Source organism: Solanum pennellii, chromosome 3 (genome assembly GCF_001406875.1).
Source record: "Solanum pennellii chromosome 3, SPENNV200".
NCBI classification, from domain to species: Eukaryota; Viridiplantae; Streptophyta; class Magnoliopsida; order Solanales; family Solanaceae; genus Solanum; species Solanum pennellii.
Genome location: NC_028639.1, coordinates 74,957,132 through 74,976,411, shown reverse-complemented (window position 1 = coordinate 74,976,411; position 19,280 = coordinate 74,957,132). Strand labels below are relative to the sequence as shown.

General features: G+C 34.5%; 3 protein-coding genes across 3 annotated transcripts; 2 read left to right on the top strand and 1 right to left on the bottom strand.

Moving 5' to 3' along the window:
• The first annotated feature begins 3,721 nt into the window (after positions 1–3,721).
• On the top strand, positions 3,722–4,331 carry LOC107014105 (auxin-responsive protein SAUR71-like). Its single transcript, XM_015213968.2, has one exon. It carries the CDS (start codon positions 3,786–3,788, stop codon positions 4,128–4,130), a length of 345 nt encoding a protein of 114 aa, XP_015069454.1. The 5' UTR covers positions 3,722–3,785; the 3' UTR covers positions 4,131–4,331.
• Positions 4,332–5,313: 982 nt separating this feature from the next.
• LOC107013762 (17.4 kDa class III heat shock protein) lies at positions 5,314–6,095 on the top strand. The gene is made up of 2 exons (XM_015213640.2): positions 5,314–5,626; positions 5,691–6,095. The coding sequence occupies exons 1-2, from the start codon at positions 5,450–5,452 to the stop codon at positions 5,946–5,948; spliced, it is 435 nt and encodes a 144-aa protein (XP_015069126.1). The 5' UTR covers positions 5,314–5,449; the 3' UTR covers positions 5,949–6,095.
• A 545-nt stretch (positions 6,096–6,640) lies between these two features.
• On the bottom strand, positions 6,641–17,288 carry LOC107012082 (uncharacterized protein C4F10.09c). The gene is made up of 16 exons (XM_015211808.2): positions 16,458–17,288; positions 15,454–15,529; positions 15,243–15,362; positions 14,623–14,698; positions 13,722–13,790; positions 13,543–13,623; positions 12,881–12,952; positions 12,256–12,348; positions 11,935–12,087; positions 11,220–11,303; positions 10,978–11,121; positions 9,391–9,480; positions 8,800–8,882; positions 8,368–8,724; positions 7,762–7,984; positions 6,641–7,646 (listed from the first exon to the last, which is right to left on the bottom strand). The coding sequence occupies exons 1-16, from the start codon at positions 17,131–17,133 to the stop codon at positions 6,876–6,878; spliced, it is 3,168 nt and encodes a 1,055-aa protein (XP_015067294.1). The 5' UTR covers positions 17,134–17,288; the 3' UTR covers positions 6,641–6,875.
• Positions 17,289–19,280: the final 1,992 nt, after the last annotated feature.

Genomic DNA, 19,280 nt, shown 5'->3' with positions numbered 1-19,280 from the left:
AGCTTGTGAATTTTCAGAGAAAATCCAAGTTTAATTTGCCAAGTCTTAAATTTGTGTTTGTTGGAAAGAGATAATATAAATTCCCACAAATTCGTTGAAGTCATCCCATTGGCTGAAGGCCTGCTGTTGGAAAAGCTGTGCACCTACCGCATCAGAGATGACAGCTTTTCTGACAGCTGTCTTGTCGTCCTTTTCACGTCACAGTCTTGCTGGTACCAGGTCCCTTGCTTGCGGGAACCAGGTCCCTTGCAAACTTCTATATGAGTTCTTGAAAAGGCTTGCTGGCTGACTTCCTTCTTTGGATGGATGAATATAATATGGTGTTTGTCATGCTAAAAGTATCAAACATAAAGAGTTATTATCCGTTGGACAAACACCCTCCTCCATTCTGATTGGTGTAGTACACTGACGCCTTACCAACCTCTGACATGACAGCTTTACAGCTGTAACCAATTATGTATCTGATGGAGGAAACTCTGCCTAGTACCAGGTCCCTGCATTTGTGAGATACTGAAACATACAACCTCGTCCGCTCTTCTTATTGGTGTAGGATACTGCACTTTTCACCTACCACCTGACATGACAGCTTTTATGACTGTACCCCATTTGTATCTGGACGAGAACACTCTGCCAGGAACCAGGTCCCCGCATTTGTGAGGATCATCAAAACACCTAGAATATAACATTTTCCCCCTTTTTGATGATAGCACACAAATATACCTCATACTGAGTTTATCATTCATCTTATTATCAGCAGTTCCAATAACAAGGATTTGGTTCCTTGTTAGATCGATAAGTTTGTTAAATCATCAAAACTTCATATCAAGTTCGAGGTATCATCTTAACTCAGCTTCGAACTGACAGAAGAGGTACCCGGAAACTAGGAGTATATCCTAATGATATACATATACTAGTGTATTATACTTTAATTACAATAAGAGGTTTGATAAGAGGAAGTCTTGATTATGTATACTTAACATGGCTATGTATTAATATAAATAATTGTTACCTCAATTCCTCAACATTCAGGCCCTCTATTTGGACTTGTTTAAAATGAATATGGGCTTACACTTGCAGCATGACTCATCCTCCTTAGAGATGGATTTGGACTTCTTTGAGCCCGTGTTATGTATTAACACATTATAATGTCTAAGGACACCATTTTCCGGGCCTAATTTTTGGACCCTCCGATAATAATAGGGGAAATTTTCGTATATAAACTCTCAAAATTAATTTAATTATGCTTCATAACTATAGTCTGCTAATTACAATTCATAATTACATGTTAGAGGGAGGAGAAAGACGAGCAATATTGGGAGAGGGAGGAGAGCGGCGAGTGAGAGAGGGCAGAGAGTGGAGAGAAATGAATTGTGTATATATGTAACTGGTGTACATATGTATTCGTATATTTGGCGAACAGATTGAGAGAGGGAGTAGAGAGTGGACAGAGACGAACTGTATATGTATAACTGTCACATAATAGTGTATATGTAAATGGGAGAGGGAGGAGAGAGGGCAAAGAGTGGAGAGAGACTAATTTTGTGTGCATATATACATTTGTATGTATAAGTGACATAATTACAACTAAATTAAGCTGCCACCCGTAATTAATTTAAATATAGCTATGTTAGATAATTAACTAATATATGTTTCCTTATTCGCATAATTTTCCCTAATAGTTTTCATAAACATCAAACATTAAACTTTAAATAGGACCCCTCATGCCTCAACTATAGTTTCACTAATTACAATATGCAACTATATGTTAATTTTCCGCTCATTGTATTTTTTTTACGGGCTCGGAGAAAAAAAATGCATATACCAACTAACTAATTGGAGTAAATCACCATAAAAACTTTTAAAATTTGTCAAATGAGTAAAAATTATATAATTATTTCTCATAATCAATCACGAACCATTTTTCATATTATACGATATGGAGTACTTGTTTTGCGTCACGAATTTTCTATTACTACCTATGACTATGAGTGAAGTATGTGTATTTGTGTGATTGTGTGTCTCTATATAAGATGATTATATGGAGTATTAAAGTATCAAAGTGTTTATATATTTATGATTTTTGATATCCCTACGATGAACTACACACTCCCTCCCGTCGTTATTATATAATATCTTTAGTTTTTAAATTGAGTCCAAAATAATTAATTTCTTATCTAATTAAGAAATTATGTTATGTTTCAAATTTATCTTTATTTGAAGAAGTCAATTTTTACATCACCAAAAAAACGCATTAAATTGGAAAGAGTATAGAGAACTCTTTTTGTCCGTCTATTTTTAAATAGGCATGTTACTTCAAAAATGAACTAGTAATAAAGAATGAGAAGAAATATATAATATGAATTAAATGGAATATAGCATTATTTCGCTCATACTTATGTAATATCGAGGTCGGGCTCATTTGAGCATCGATCACTGGCTACTGATTAACTGACGTGACTTGTCAACGTGGCAATAATAAATTAGAGGTTTCAAATATGCAAGTTGAGGATATTGTATTAATTTAAGTTATATTCTCACTATACCCCTATCGGTATGAATACGATCTAAACAAAATCTAAAATTATAGGGAATATTTGCCTATTATATTATGTACACTTTTCTATTTTTTATTATTTGATATTTAAATGTTTTTATGAATTTAAGTCAGCTATGGTCGTTTAGGAAACCATAAGCCGGCTGGCATCCTCAACGAGCGCAGTTGGAACCTAATTAATTAACCAAATTTCTTAACCTCACACATAAGATGGCTTACAATTTCTTTTTCAATATTACACTCGCATCCAAAAGATCTTAAGGATCTATAGAAAGCAATATGCATGCCAAAACAATATAAAACAGAGCATATTGATATAAATCAATAGCAATCTGAAACATTGTACATCAATTTTCAAGAGTCTAACTTAGATCAGTACATGACTATGAGTACATTTTTTATTTTTTTTTTACAAAAAAGAACAATTTATTTTATGAAAATGAAAATACAAATGGGTAAAATGCTTTTCACATGGGCATCTTACCATGACGGAGGCTAACACCTGAATTTGAGAGAATCCAATAAATTTCTTGTCTAATTTTGTTTTTTGTAATTTTTTGAATTAAATATGTATGATAATTAAATTTAGAGCCTGATTATTAACAAATAAGTCGATGTGTTAGAATATAAAATGTTACACTTAAATATCACCATTTAAATAACCGGTTTGTTCCTCATCCAGCATTATGTGTGGAGCTCGATCGGGTAGTCCAAAACACTTACTATATCCAGAAATATAAAGAAAACGAAGATGTTGAGATGTCTTATTCAGAAAAGATAAACATAAAAACTGCAACAAGGTACGTAAGCTAGACGTATAAAAAATAAAATATTGCTCAAAAGATACTACTTAAAAAATAAAAGATGAAAAGTATTTGTCGAAATGATAATACTATCAACATGGACGTCGTCATAGTAAATGTTATGTAATTGGTTCTATACTAGACTTTGGACTAAATAGAGTACTTATACATCAATTTTGTGTTTACGGCATTCCATTTGTTCCCATAATTCTATCTAGTTGCTACTAAAATAATCTGATAATTTAATTACCCAACCAATAACGTAATTAATTAGTGTCGTTATCCCTACAGCTAAAACGTCATTAGTCCTTTACCTAATATAATGAAGCCCACATGGTACTGGCACTTTGCACGGCCCTGTACGAAGTCATACTAACAACACGAGAAAGTGATCTGAATTAACCGAATCAGTTGATTCTGAATACGTGATGGGCGTTAAAGCAAGCAAATTGAGCAAGCTGATTGGGATCGGAATGGTTGGGAAACGGCTAAAACTCAGTGGAGCTTCCGTTATGACACCTAGAGGTTATGTTCCTGTTGCCGTTGGAGTAAACCTTAATGAATCGAAACGATTTATGGTACACACAACGGCTCTCTACGATGCTGAATTTTTGGAGATGTTGTCACGATCCGCTGAAGAATATGGATTTCACAATCAAGGTATTTTGAGAATTCCTTATGAGACTAATGCTTTTGAGAAACGTATGTTTAATGTCACTACTTGTGCTGGTGGGAGCAATCGAATTACTCCAAAAATCAGGGCATCGGATTAACCGTTATTATGCGGTGTCAAATCAAAGTACGTACATGTTATGTAGTAGTATTTATGATTCAATCCTCTGTATTCAGAGAAGAACTTTGTATATTATAATTATTATTCCCTGCTGAGATGGATTGTAATATATATTTACATGTTGGTGTAATATTTTAAAACTTTAGATGGTTTTTGTTATGATCATTTTACAAATGCATAGATATGGTTTTAGCATATCAAGAAAAAAATATAAACAAAAAGTTTCATGTTTTACTTTTATATTAATTACTTATTTTTTAAAATCTTTTTCAAGACTTAAAATTATACATTAATCAATATGAGTATTAATTATGATAATTATTACATTTCAAGTGACATGTAAAATTGAAAGTGAATAAGTAAAAGGAATATCAAAAGTACATAATATAACGATGTGAAAATTATGATCTACCCATTGAATTATTTTCTTACAAGTCATTAAACTGTTCATTGGGACCATTAACTTGGGAGTATTATAAATCCGTCGGTCATAATTGAGAAAAAAAAACAGATTCTTCTTCCCTCCAATAATTTCACCTCGATTTAATTAGCTGATACAACTGCAACTTGTCAAAACGATGGCTATTTTGAAATATTAGCATTTTTCATGACGTCACTCCAAAAAATAGGTCAACTATACTGATTTTTCTAAAAGGACAAGAAATATCATAAATATATAAAATAGGTTTTCAAAATTTATATACCTTGATACATGGGACAAATCAAGATGTTCAACGAGCGTCTCTTGACTCGTGAAAGGAGAGTTAATTAGTGAAGTTAGAAACTATAATTAAAAATTTAAAAATATTTAAAATTTAATAGATATATGTATTTATGAAAAATTGTTTTTTAATTATGATTTTCAATAAAAAAAATTTCATTTGGAATACATCTTCAGAAATGACTATGAATGAGACGGATTGAGGCACAACCCTTAAGTTATACTCCTTCGATCGTTATTTACTTGTATTTTTTAATTTAATATTTTTTATTATTATTATTTTTAACAAATTAAAAAAAATTATTAAAATTGAGTTAATGTCTTAGAATTATTAAGAATGACTTTAAATTTAAGCCAAAATATTTAAGGATTATTTTGAGTTTTTCCTGGAGATAAGGGTGCGCCAAATGTCTGTATGTCTGGTCGGTTCGTAAATGTTCTAGATGCTTCGTGTCAAAACAGGAAAGAGCAAGAACGTACTAGAAGTATCTTTCAGCAAATACCATTTTCCCCGATTTAAATAAGCCTTTCCGTCGAGAATTTCTACATTATCCAGTAAGCTGCAAACAATCTTGAAAATGAGCAGTGTTGTGGATGTAGTGAGCCAACTTCTCTTTCCAGAATCCATTGAGAGGCTTGTGAGTCCTTCTAGGTCAAATGAGAGTAGGGGTACCATTCCCGTGGACATTCTGGATACCCCAAAAGAGTACATTTTTTATATGGATGTTCCTGGTTTATCCAAATCTGACATACAGGTTGGTAACATCTTCAATTTTGTCTTCATAATTACATTTTTTGATTGATTGAAATGCATTACAGGTGAGTGTGGAAGATGAGAAGACGCTGGTGATACGGAGCAACGGGAAGAGGAAGCGCGAGGAGAGTGAAGAAGAGGGATGCAAGTACGTGAGGTTGGAGAGGAATCCACCCCTCAAACTGATGAGGAAGTTCAAGCTGCCCGAATACTGCAATGTTTCTGCTAGTACTGCCAAATGCGAGAATGGGGTGTTAACTGTTGTAGTTGAAAAGATGCCTCCACCATCTAAGGCGAAGACTGTTAAAGTTGCAATTTCATGAATTAAATTATCATAAATCCACATCTCTCTGTCTTACTTCAGCTTTTATTAATTATATGTTACTTTTAGAAAAACGGCACTCTAATTTCTTATTTTAATCCTTGTGTTATTTAACTTAGCATTATTAATTTTAATTGTATTAAGTGAACGATTTTAATTCTTTAATTAATAGATCCAAAAAAATTAACAGAGAGTTCATCATCGTTTGAAAAAGCAGAAAACTTTTTAGAAAAAAATCATTCGTTGCATAATTTATCGTTTGTTAGTGTAAGAGGGAGACTTAATGTCTATCAAGTTGATTTTTGAAATTACAGCTCAAATTGACGGACTTATTCTTCTAGATAGAGATAGAGAATACTTAGCTTACTCTTTAAAGACAGAGAATTAAAAAGGAGATATCTGAATTATCCCCTTTAGCAGTGAACTCTCTATTAATTTTTTTTAATCTGTAAGTTGAAGGATTAAAATCACTTACTTGATATAATTAAAAATTAATAATACTAAATTAGATAACACGAAGACTAAAATAAGAATATAGTCTTAACACATTTCCTTACTTTTGCTATATTTATCAATTAAGTTTGGGTACCTTGATGTATAGTTGATCTTCTACTTTTGTCCAATGAAGAGATTGTATGGCATTTGCTGGTTCCCTTTTTCTTTTCTATAATAAATAACGGTTGCACAATGAACTTTGCAAAGTTATCATAACACGAACTGTGACAAAGCTATTTATGACTTTCCAAAAGTTATCATAACAACAGAAAGGAGGACAAAGAAGTAAGAATGATGCTGTGTTATCGGCTAAAATTACAACACAATAAACAAGAACTGACAATAATGGGGTATTGAAAGAGTTCCTTTACCTATCTATCTCAGGATAGGATATCAAAATCAGCAACTCTTTCATGCAGATTTGCAACAAAACTTAATTTGAACCCTTCCTCTTCTTTCTTGATTTGACGGGCTTTTCCGCATTCACTTTTGAGGTCTCCTCGTTGAGCAAATGTTCATTCGAGTTCTTCCTCTTCTTTCTTGATTTAGCATCCTCTGCTGGGATCTCCTCGTTGAGCAAATGCTCATTTGAGTTCTTTCTCTTCTTTCTTGATTTAGAGGCCTCTTTTGGACTCTCGTCCTTGAGCAAATGTTCATAGTCGTCAAGGCTAGCAAATGGGGATTTTCCGGCAGTACGCTTGTCTTTCTTTCTTTTATTTTTTCTTCGATGTACATCATCCTCCTCTTCGTCATCTTCATTTGCCTTTTCTGTATCATTGTCTTCATCACTGCCAAGATTAGTGTCAGATCCATCATGTGCCAAAAGGGTATCCAGATCCTCATCACTGACATCACCAATCAATTCATCATCGTCTTCATTAGCAACTTCGTCCAAATCACTGTAATCATATTCACCATTAGCTTCTGAGGGAAGCACACCGGATTCTAGCATGCTATCAATTTCCTCATTTTCACTCTCATCAGCAGCATCTTCATCAATCTCATCTTCAACATCACTACCATCTGCATCCAAAAATTCCTCAGCGGCATCATCTTCTACTGTCTTCTTCTTCTTCTTCTTCGGTTTCTTCGAGGACTTCATCTTATTCACGTAGAATTTATGGAAGACAAGATCCTCAGGTGGTACATCTGTTTCAGCTAAGGAGAGTATTTCTGACCCGATCAGCTGATCTTGCATGTCAAGCTGGAAGAAAAACGAGATATATGTGATGCGACAAGCTAATAAAGCTCCAGTCTGAAGTGGTATACTATGACTATTAGACATGATAGATATCCTATGTTATCAAGAAAATACTAACCTTCTTAGCAGGTTCAATCTGAGAAGCACCGTGCCAAGTGCTTTGTTTCGGTTTCTTTTCCATGAATTTGTCGAGGAAGGCAGTCAGCGAAAGATCATTTAGGGGATTACCATTGTACACAATGTTAGCTCCTGAAAGAAGGGTTCTAGCCATGGTTGCAACTGATGGATGAGCATGCGATGCCAGTACCATCAGCTCCCACCAGCTTACACGATCTGCATTGCTGTCAATTCATAAAAGTCAATAAAAGAAACTACATTTTCTGTATACTCAGGAGAAATTGTTAAAATATTCTATTTCTTTTTCTGTGGATAATAGTGGTGTCTACGCTAGCTTACGACCCTGAAAGAGACAATCTTATAAAAGTGACATGGCAGGTTGTAGACCAAAAGACACTAAGGAAATTTTTGGTATGCCATGTAGTTTTCACTTAGGTACAACATGTTCTATATCTTTCCAAAATTTTGGTGTCCAATCAAGCCCCATCATGTAGAAAGAGGAATCATAGCCATTTCAAATGAACCCAGCAAGATAGTCTTTGATCTTTGTTTGTCACATTGCAGACTTAATAAGCATTTAAGGCCAGAAAGAAGACAATAACAGTACCAAAATGAAGGTTCTCTGTGTCGTGTATCATATCCTCCAGGCAATAAGAGCTTATCATTCGAACCTTCAGGTAGAAGTTTGTTGAATCCGGACATCAATCTAGCATTCTTTGGTTCATCTAAATCACCTCTAGCAGGAGACTCCTCAGCTTGGAGTGAATCATCATCAGACTCTGAACTAGAATTACCTTCTTCCGGCAGAGAATGATTGCCATTTTCCAAGTGCTTAGCTTCTTGAGCAACTGCACTTGCATTATCTGTTTGAATTGGTGGATTGGGTTGATCGTCATCTTCTTCTGTAATATCTACAAAATGCTCAAGGTCATCATCAACAGACTCACTTTGGAGCATCATGTTCCTGCATGAAAAAGTTGACATTCTTTTTAGCCGTGTCATAAACTTTGTCAATGGATAGTGTTCCTAGCAACCCTACCAGAGAGTTGGTTTCGATTTAAGGACCTCAGACAGGAGAAACAGACATCCACATGCGTACTGAGGCTGCTGCTGAATCGCAACCTGTTAATACCAGACAATCAATGTTAATTTGAATAAAGAAAAACAAACTCTCAAGAGAGCAATAACAGTATGTGGTTTTTTGAAACTGCTGCAGAATTGCAACCTGTTAATACCAGACAATCAATGCTTAATTTGAAAGAAAAAAAGAAATTCTCAGAGGGTAAAAAAAGTATGTGCTTTTTGAAACCAAATTCAACGGAATATCAAGCACATGGCCGATAGAGTACGCTCCTTGATGAACGTAAGAACGAATGTAATTACAGCTTCAAGTAACTTCTTTTTCCCTAAACTATGTTTGAATTAGTGTAGTTCTTCAGTGACTTGAGAATAGCTATTTAACAGTAAACCATGAAATTTATAGAAGACTAATGGAAGCCTAAACTAGTATAATTGCAGGAGAAAATTTGAGGAAAAATTGCCTAAATACACCTCACCTCAGTGTACTGTACTCATATATTGCTAGCTATGTTAGGTTTCACATAATAACAAATTGACGCCTTGCACAAACCTGCAATAAACGCTTCGAGAATGCAGCAATTCGCTTCACATTTACATCATTTTTCATAGCCCTAAGTAGGAGTCCAATAAACAGTTCCTCCTGCAGATACGACCAGAACATGCATCAGACAATTATCGGGCATAAACCAAGTCAGCAAGTAATGCAAGGGTTAGATCCAAACTAAAGCGCAACTGGTCACAATTGAATGAGTAGAGGTCTAACCAGCATTGCCAAGAAGTGATAAATTGTGACAAAATTTAGGCCAGGACAAAAAAAACTCTTCCACGTGTTTTACATTCTCAGCGAGAGGGGGTTGCAGCAGAAGTAACAACTAACGGTGGAAGTATTAGAAGAAAATGTTTACAAGTCCGTTAAAACATTTTTAAGAAAAAATTTGGGAACATTCACAGATTAACCTTCTCAAAATCAGTTACAGAAACAGCAATATAGATGTAGCTATAAAATACAGGGAAAGTCAACTTTTGTAGCTCACTTTATACATCATAACATGGTTTACAGTTGCTTCGTATCTTCATTCTTTAAGACAGATTTTCTGGTGTTGGGGTTATTTGCTCTACAAATTGAAGCATTTGTGCTGCTATGACTATCTTGGTTCATAAACTCATGACTTCTTCAAAGAATATCTAGCAAAAAAAGTTATGAATGCTTCACCAAAACTTTGGTTGCTTGGGCTCTCAGAATTTTCAATTTTCTATTCTCATTTACCCATTCTGCTTGATATTGTTTTGAAAATGAGGTATCTCTAAACCATGGTACTTTTTTTTAATGAAAAAGCACATTGATGTCTAGTTACGTGTCAATTTCGGAAAGATAGTTATTCTTAATGTGCGAAAATATTAGTTGCAACAAATTTTCTAAATCTTCCCTGGTTTCTCTAATTTTACTGTTACAATCAACATTCACTTCTGGACAACTAAAAAAATATGTCAAAGTTCCCCTTGAGATGGGGCAAACAAGAAATCCACTGCTCAACTGCCACCGGTAATGAGCTGAAGTGCTTAAAAGGAACATCACGAAAGCAAGAAGAGCAGATGAAGCTTCAACAAATCAAACTTAAACATCAGCAATGCCATAATCCTAATTCTAATCATTAATCAAATCAAATCAAATCTCCAAGTATCCTATATGCCTTCGCTGGCATAAAATTGCAAATCAAGTGTGCATCTAAAGCTTACAACAGACAAGACTAGAAACCATAGATTACAAAAGAAGATGTACTAGAAACAAGTGTGTCACCATATTGATCTTGACCTTATGAATGTCAACACAAAGGTTAATCTACCACTCTCTCTCTTTCCCCTCACCATAATTGAAGATAGCTCAGACTACCCTGGACTTTTTACAAACATTTCCAGAAATAGGAAGACGTAACTTAACATGAACCTTTTTCTGGTTCGAGAGGGGAAGAGAATCTTCTTTCTATTTCTTTTATTTTGAGAATTAGTAATTGTATTGATAAAAAAGCACCAAGAAGGTGAGGTGAAGAAAATTCTTGCAGTGTGTGTATGTTTGCCCTATTAAAGCTTAGATTAAACCAGAAAGAAGAAGAATATAAATATGAAGGTATCCACGTACTTTGGAAGAATTCATTGCAGCTGGTAGTAGAAGCTTTGCATACAAGGCACGATAAAACCGATCACTAACAATGTGATTTTTTGCTGAGATCTTATCTAGGAGCATGAGAGCTTGAACTCCAACATTAAAGTTCTTTGAATGAACCTGCACATTCCAAGCAAATATTAAGATGATAAAATATATTAAAGAATATATGATACTCATCCAACTTATCCAACAATGGAATAAGTAGCCATGCTTACCAGCTGAAACAATACCGGTGTATGGGCCTGAATTACATCATCGGCTTCATCACTTGAAACGAAAGGGAATGCTCTATTCACACCCTGCAAATGAGAAAGTTGTGCTGAATGAAGCAGATTACTATTTTCTCTAATCCGGCATAAATGTGAAACAATGAGTACTGATGCAATAAGCTGATGGATTGAGCAAGCTCGGTTAAGACTAGTGAAGAACCGTAAAGCGAAGTTGTTTGACATGGAATGTAAACGGGGCAAACGTGTTTGCATGTGGAAGAATGAAACGGGGGGTTAGTAAAACAAAATAATGAAAATTAATATCTTTAAAATATAACAACTATTTTACATATACTTTTTGTAAATAATTTATAATAGAACTACAGAATTTGTGACAAATTAGGTCTTGAGCCTAATTCACACCCCAAAAGCTAGCTCAGAGGGAGGAGGATTGTCCAAGCAGGAATACTGACATAACTATAGAGTTTGTGACAAATTAGGTCTTGGTCCTAATTCACACCCCAAAAGCTAGCTCAAAGGGATGAGGATTGCCCAAGCAGGAATACTGAGATACAGTTACTCAGATTTTACATTTTAACCCGCACAAACCAAGCAAGTCAACAAATGCAAAAGCTTCTCTGGAAGATAGAAGTTACTCTATGTGCAGATCCATAAGAATTAACAAAAAAAAGATATAGAAACTAGACTAGTCAACACAAACCGTAAGAACTGCGGATAGTAAGCGTGAATCCATTTCAACATGAGATTCTGATAGATCTTTTTCTTTCTTATCTTTCAAAGTGCCAGAAACCTCCTTGTGTCCCTCGCTCTTCTTATTCATCGTCCGTCCTTCCCCTGCTTCAGATATTAATACCTGAAATGTTGATTTGGGGTAAAAGGAGGTAAAGAAAAATACTCCATGAAGTTAGATAAGAAACGCTTGATGAGCTTCAGTATAAGAATATGAAGCTCTCAGCTCCAGTTAGAAGAAGAGCAAGGACGCACAAGAGAAACTTGTGACTCTGCCAGTTAAAGATCATACCTTAAATAGAGCAAAATATACATCTATCAAACGCTTTGCCGCCTTTGGGCCATCCCCCCTGTGACTTAGGCGAATTTGGCTTAAAAAGTTAACCTGTCACAATTAAAGGTATGTACTTCAGGACTACATCTTCTGCATCAGCAATATCTAGAGATGATGACTTTAAAACAACATATCTGCATCAGCATATTTAGAGATGTTCCTAACAGAAAATTGAAACAACAAATGAATTCAACACGACTTGCCACCTGAGTTTATTGTTGTATACTCATACCCAGGAAATATAAACGACTTCCATTGAATGGCCTAGTCAAGAGATGAAAGCTGAAGTATGTTTCAAAAATAGTAGATCACAAAAAGGACAATTATCACATCAATGTACCAGTTCTCATAATCCAAACTAAACAGACATCACCTGTGAAAAATGACATCTACCGATAGTCTTACTTCTATAAAAACTTTATGCTTCTCAATGACATGAAAAATTTGGATAGACACTGTAGAACAAGAATTATCAAATCACAGACAAAAAGAACTTGAATAGGACGAAAGGTGTACACAAATACAATCAGGAAGTATCTAGTGTGATATGCATAAAAGATCAGGAGTAAAGTTTTAAACATACAGCATGATACTTGGCTCGCAATACCAGATGAGGCCGGAAAAGAAAACTATCTACTTCATCAATCACAACAGCCTGCACGACAAAAATAACACATGAAACAACAAACTTTCATCAGAAAAAGTATCACATCAGAAATCATAACTGCACTTCGATGATTCTATGATATGTGCTTCCTTGCAGCTTGTCTAAAGTCAAGCACACTCAAGGGCTTTGATGTACTAGTACCTGCCACCAAAACATGGTGTATGCTTGGGAAATATAATGGGGGCACAATATTCTATTAGTGGAACCATTTTCAAAGACCACATTATCCTGCTTGATTTTATTCAAATATCACAACCAAGTTAGAATTGTATTTGTACCAACCTCTAACAATTTGATTGGCAATAAAATTACAACTACACCACATCGCTCCATTTTTCATGGAATAGATTTATGCATGAAAAACATCCTTAAGATGGGCTTTCAAAGAGCACTCTTGAAAGTAGATTTTTCCTTTTGAGTGCCACTCCGTGAAGCCAACTTATAAATCTAGAGATAACATTGTCCCAAAGCTGTTTGCTTCATTTTTTTTCTTTTGAAGAAACAAGCTGTTTTATTTTTCTTTTTTAATTATCAGTACTTGTATGTCTAAGCAAGTTCAACCAAATATGTTGGTTTACCTTCATATTTGGATGGTCAGCCAAAAGCTTTGATAGGTGATAATCAGCATTAGATGCAACCTTGTTTTTAGGATCTCCTAGCTGCAACAAAGCAAAGAAATATCAGCTGGAGCTCCATGGTCCCAAGAACTCCCAGGACAAAGTAAATGGCACAAAAGTAATGAGATAAAATGGCACACCTTGTTTACTAGGGCAGCAAGCAATCGACGCTCTTGTTCTGGTTTGCACTTTAGCAAAACATAAACTGTCTATAAAACATAACCATACATGTTAGTATTTCCTCACTTTTCAGGACAACATTAACTATATGAGATTATATTGCATCACAAACACCCAAAAGACTCAGATACAACTCTAAACCCCAAGAATTTATGCCAGTTAAACTTTAAACCCCGAGAAGACATTGAAGTCTTCCACAACAAATGGACTCTCAGAAAATATCAATTACAGGAAATCCAGCTGCAGTGAAAATGCAATACGTAATCATGAAGTCAGACCAGAATATTTAATGCAACTACTACAAAAGAAGATAAATGAGTACCATTGATCAAAAGAAAAAGTACTTGTCACCTATAAACGATTTTATCAACTTTAAATCAAAATATCCATATGGTTTGATAGCAAAAGCTTTGGCAAGTGGTCAAGCTATCCTAATTTTGAAGAAGCTTATCAACTCTACTTGGTTGAAGGTAGTGTCCTAATAAATTGCTCTATTCAGAGAAAAAGATCGTTGTGACTTGTGATCCTCCAAACAGTTTGCAAGGTAAAATATTTGTTTGGGTTAGCAGTTGCTGAGTTTCACCAATTTGTACGTCCCGATCGCGTAAACAAAAAGCAGCCTCAAAAAGTGTTCTCGCCAGTCATCAACAAAATATGGTTAAGTTAGCAGTTGCTGAGTTTCACTCAGATTATAGGTTCCAATTAGTAAAAAGCCAGAAGCCACAAAAGGGTGTTCTCACAAGTCATTCTTTTCTCCTTTTCTAAGATGCAATTAGCTAAAAACATTGAATAAGAATGTTCTTTGAGGAGAAACATAGATAGGCAACTGTATAGATGTGTAATAAAGATGTCAATAACAACCTTTAATGCCTTGTCTTTGAGTATATCTAAGACATCTCTTGATGCTTCCTCAAGAGCAGCGATATACCGCTCATACCTGAAACAGAAAAGCCTATTTAGCAGAAGAACAACATAGTAACAAATACAGACATATAAACTGAAGTTTAGATCAATCCTCAATTCAGGAACATGATTAGTGTAATATCAAATATATCAAAATGCAAAATGTCTGTTCTCCACATTGACAGTAGGTATCATGGAAGTACAAGCACACGAGGCATATCAATATAGAACTTCTGGTGGATCATGGTCAACCTACCACCTACACATACGGTAACTGGTACATTACAAACTTCCAGCCATGAATGCAGTAGATAGGGGTAAGATTTAGCGATAACTAAAAGGAACATAGGATTCCAACCAAGGTATCCTTTCCCTCATCAGAACACACTATATAAAATGCATTAAGATGGAGGACAGAACACTCAATGGCCATCAGCCATGTAGGGCAATGGGTCGACTTGGACCACTCCTCAAAATTGGCTCAAGTTCTTAAAGAATGCTTCACATATACTTCAGTATTTGGAACTCAAATAAATGTTACCATGAAACACTTGCTGAAAGTTTTGAATTAAGTGTACCTTTGCTTCAAACATTCCTCCCAATACCAAAAGAGTAGAAGCGAGTAACCATCTTTTGTATCCGGAATATGATCTATCGGGCGCTGAAAGAGTGTCTTCAATTTGCGATCAGGCAGCAAACTGGATAGAAGGAATTCTTCATAGTCATACAATGAGGCAACTAAGCATAATAAGGATGATCAATAAGAAAGGGAAAAAAGTTTTAACTCACCTAGAAACAAAAAGTTCTTTCAATGCTTCCAAACCTGCCAAAGCATGGCGTTTTCCAACTTTAGCTGTCACCATCCCTACATGTCATTATTTAGATTGATTAGAGACAAGCAATAATGACAAACAATCTCACCAGAAAGAATCTTAATACTGAACTTCTCTAAGACTAGAGAAAGGAAGGATTAAAAGTTTAATAATCTAGGATGCAAACCATGTGAAAAATTAATTAGAATTATGAAGTACCAATACCAGAAAGTTACAAAAAAGATACTATTTGAGAACAAGTATAGCAAAAAGGATAGAAAAGTAAAGAATGGGGCACATAAGAATAAGAGAATTTAGAAAGCTAAACTAAGTAATGGGAAAGTTTTCGGTATTTTTCTTTATTGCTCTTTCCTTAGGGGCCAGTCAATGAAGGGGAAGAAATTTTAACTGATCCTCCTTCACCTTTATGATTCGCCTAACATTATCATCACAAGTTTAATTTTGCCTTTCGCATATCACTACGCAATTAACCTCCTTGATTGAAATACATGTCTTCCTAGATTCAAGATCTTACAAAATGAAGGACCCTTACATTACATGTTTGACATTACATAAATAAAACTACTGCAATGACTCAATGAGTTCTGAAAATGAGCATCTCTAATGTTGTTGAAGGAACATATGCTGCAGAGTGCAGAGTTCAGCTCTTCATTAGTCATTTGCCTCATGATAGTCAAAGTTTGGCAGCGTCTCCATTTGTCTATAACTTAGAGTTCACGAAAAAAATTGTACAGTAAGTGATAGTAGTATAACATATTAACATATACTTGCTGAAGGATATCAAGAAATTAACTATAGCATGACTCGAACAAAATAAAACTGAAAAAACTAATAGAAAATGAAAACAAGCTACTGGTCCAAACATTAGAGCTAAAATACAATGACATTAAATAAGTTTGAGATAGTCTCAAGGATTCTCCCTAAATTCAACAGAACTGAAAGTAAGAGAAGAATAAATACCCAAGAGAGCATCAAGCGATCTCAAATTGGCAGTGGGATTATCCCCAATCATGACAGAAAAAGCAGATATCTTGTCAGCAGCAGTCCCTGACCTTAGCGTGGTAAGTAACATTTTTATATCGCCACTTTGTCCTCGAGACGACTCATAGTCCTGCGCATACTGGGCCAATAACCTCTCGCCCAATTCCTTCTTCTTTTCCACCTTGGTTTTCCATTCATTGACATTCTTAAACTCGGCAATTTTATTGTTACTGTCACTCCCAATAACCTTGTCCTCCAATTCTCCTGCATCAACGTACCACACAGACAATGCGCTCGCTTTCACAAGCGGAAGCTTTGGCATGTTTTTGTACTTGCCGGGAGTTGTATTCCATAAATTATTGTCGACTTGAAGTTCCGCCTTAGGCTGCGGCTTCGGTTTTTTGCCAAATTTATCATTGTTGATTCTCTTTTTGTTGTTGTTTTCGTTTCCATGTTGAGAGTCTTTATTGGTACTATTATTATTATTATTATTATTATCCTTAGAAGTTGGCTTTTTCTCAGATTTGATGCGACCTTTCTTGCGGAAGTCTGAGTCGTCAAAACCAGAGGAAGGCACAGCAGAAGTAGCAAAGCCTAGGGAAGAAACAACAGATGCAAGCTCCGATTTGAAGGCTTCTGAATCCATTACAGACATTTTAGGGAAAGAAGAAAGAAGAGGAGGAACTGAGAGGTTTTTGAGAAGGTTTAAGAGCGGGTTGAAAGAAAGCGAAGCGGAAGTGATAGAATTTGGGCTTACAAATTGAACTTGATCAACTTTTTATTGGGCTTTTTTTTTGGTTCTAAGCCCCAGCCTACGGTTAGGTTCACTACTACCGACTATTGTTTCAACTTTCAACACAGAATGGAACAACCCCCTGATTCAATTACATACAATATATATACTTGGCAGTCGTGCAATTTCAGTAGTAAAATGAAATCATTTTTTTCATATTAAATTAAATTAATTAGTCATATTATAAAGGAAAATATAAATTTTAATTTATATAGATTCATACGAATATGGATAAACATGAGAATTCATATATCACTTTTTATCATAAAAATCTTAAATTGGACTATTTACTTTTCAAAATAAAATATAAAATAGGGCAACTTTCATATAAAGCAAACACAAAATTCAAATTTGTATGTTATAGCAAGGTTTGCATAATTGCGCTTCATAACAAACATATATATATGTATAATTTGCTAAACATATACAGCTGAAAGATATGTCTATTTCGCTATACATATAAACAAAGAAATAATTGTATAATACATTGATTCCTCTTCAGATTTGTATAATTTTGCTGGCAGGCCCTTTGTATAAATTGTTGTTAGCCTCTCATTTGTATATATCGTAGTTAGCCTCTCAATTCAATTGTATGTGTTTGTATACCTGTATAAAATTTGAATATATATACAATTGTATAAAACGAGAAAGAGAGAAATTATATAAAATTTGAATTTGTATAAAACAAGAAAGAGAGAAAGACAAAAGAGACTTGGGAGGAAATATACAATTGAATCGAATTGTATAAAACGAGAAAGAGAGAAATTATATAAAATTTGAATTGTATACAATGAGAAAGAGAAAAAGGGAAAATAGATTTAAGCACTGAAATATTTGTATTGTATAATTGTAAGTGTATAGGATGGGCATATGTGTATTTGCATGTGTATATATAATTTTCTCTCGCTTTATACAAAGAGAAACACAATTTATACAATTATATTGCATAAAGCGAGAGAGGCGACCGATAGAAAGCGAGCGAGAGAGGGAGAATGACGAGCAAGAATATGAGGAAAAGAGGGTCTGTCAAATAGTTCAATATATAACACAAATAAATCAAACGATAGTTACTATATTTATTTTACATTATTAATTTATCGTTCTATAGAATTATCGCTAAAAAAAATTGGGGTGAGGCCAAATGAAAATTTTGGAAATTTTTATAAAACTTTTTTGGGTGTGGGTGGGAGGTGCCCTTGGGTCGGGTGGGGAGGGGCGTAGGTTTGGCAAAAAAATGATCTTCTTTTTTCTGAAAAATTAAGGGCCCGTTTGGCCATAAAGTTTTAAATAATATTTGGAAAAAAAAACTTGGTAAATAGTGTTTGTTCATATATTTTGTCATTATTTGGCAAAATTTTTTGACAAATATCCCAAATATTAGTTTTTTTCTAGTATTTGGTCCAAATCTCATTATTTGGGATCTTTTATAAATTGAAATTTTATCCCAAACTTTTATCTTTTACAAAAACACCCTCTATAGTTATTGCTTGCATTATATTACATAATTTTTTACGTTAACACCAAAGTAGTGATGAAATATTCAGTGAATGTTTAATGATGATATGATTATTGATGAAAATGATGAACAATCAGCTAAAGATAAAAAAATCATGTGTTTTGTCTACTTCACGATGTATGGAATGATGCTTGTTGCACTAACTCCAAATTACCACATGCTCTAGTTTCATGAACACTATTTGTTATTGTTGTAACGAAGATTCAATTGACTCGTCATACAAACTTATGGTTAGTTTTGATAGTTTTTAAAATTTATGGATATAAATCATATTTTTCTAGAAAAATGAAATATATTTTCCAAATACTATAGCCAAACACATGGTGAAATTTCACCCAAGTTTTCACCCAAATAATATTTGTCAAGAATATTTGAAAATTTATAGTCAAACGCTAGCTAGTTTCTTTTTAAGAAAATCTTTTTTGGGTGGGGGTGGCGTGGGGAAGGGAGTTGGGGGTTGCCAAATTTTTTTTTAAAAAAGTCTCTTTAAAAT

Excerpts from the sequence above, each read along its gene's own strand:
- LOC107012082 (XM_015211808.2), bottom strand. The coding sequence starts at position 17,133 with ATGTCTGTAATGGATTCAGAAGCCTTCAAATCGGAGCTTGCATCTGTT. Across the intron at positions 15,363-15,453 it reads AAAGAACTTTTTGTTTCTAG|TTTGCTGCCTGATCGCAAAT; the intron begins GTGAGTTAAAAC and ends CCTTCTATCCAG. Across the intron at positions 11,122-11,219 it reads CACCGGTATTGTTTCAGCTG|GTTCATTCAAAGAACTTTAA; the intron begins GTAAGCATGGCT and ends TGGAATGTGCAG.
- LOC107013762 (XM_015213640.2), top strand. The coding sequence starts at position 5,450 with ATGAGCAGTGTTGTGGATGTAGTGAGCCAACTTCTCTTTCCAGAATCC. Across the intron at positions 5,627-5,690 it reads TATCCAAATCTGACATACAG|GTGAGTGTGGAAGATGAGAA; the intron begins GTTGGTAACATC and ends AATGCATTACAG.
- LOC107014105 (XM_015213968.2), top strand. The coding sequence starts at position 3,786 with ATGGGCGTTAAAGCAAGCAAATTGAGCAAGCTGATTGGGATCGGAATG.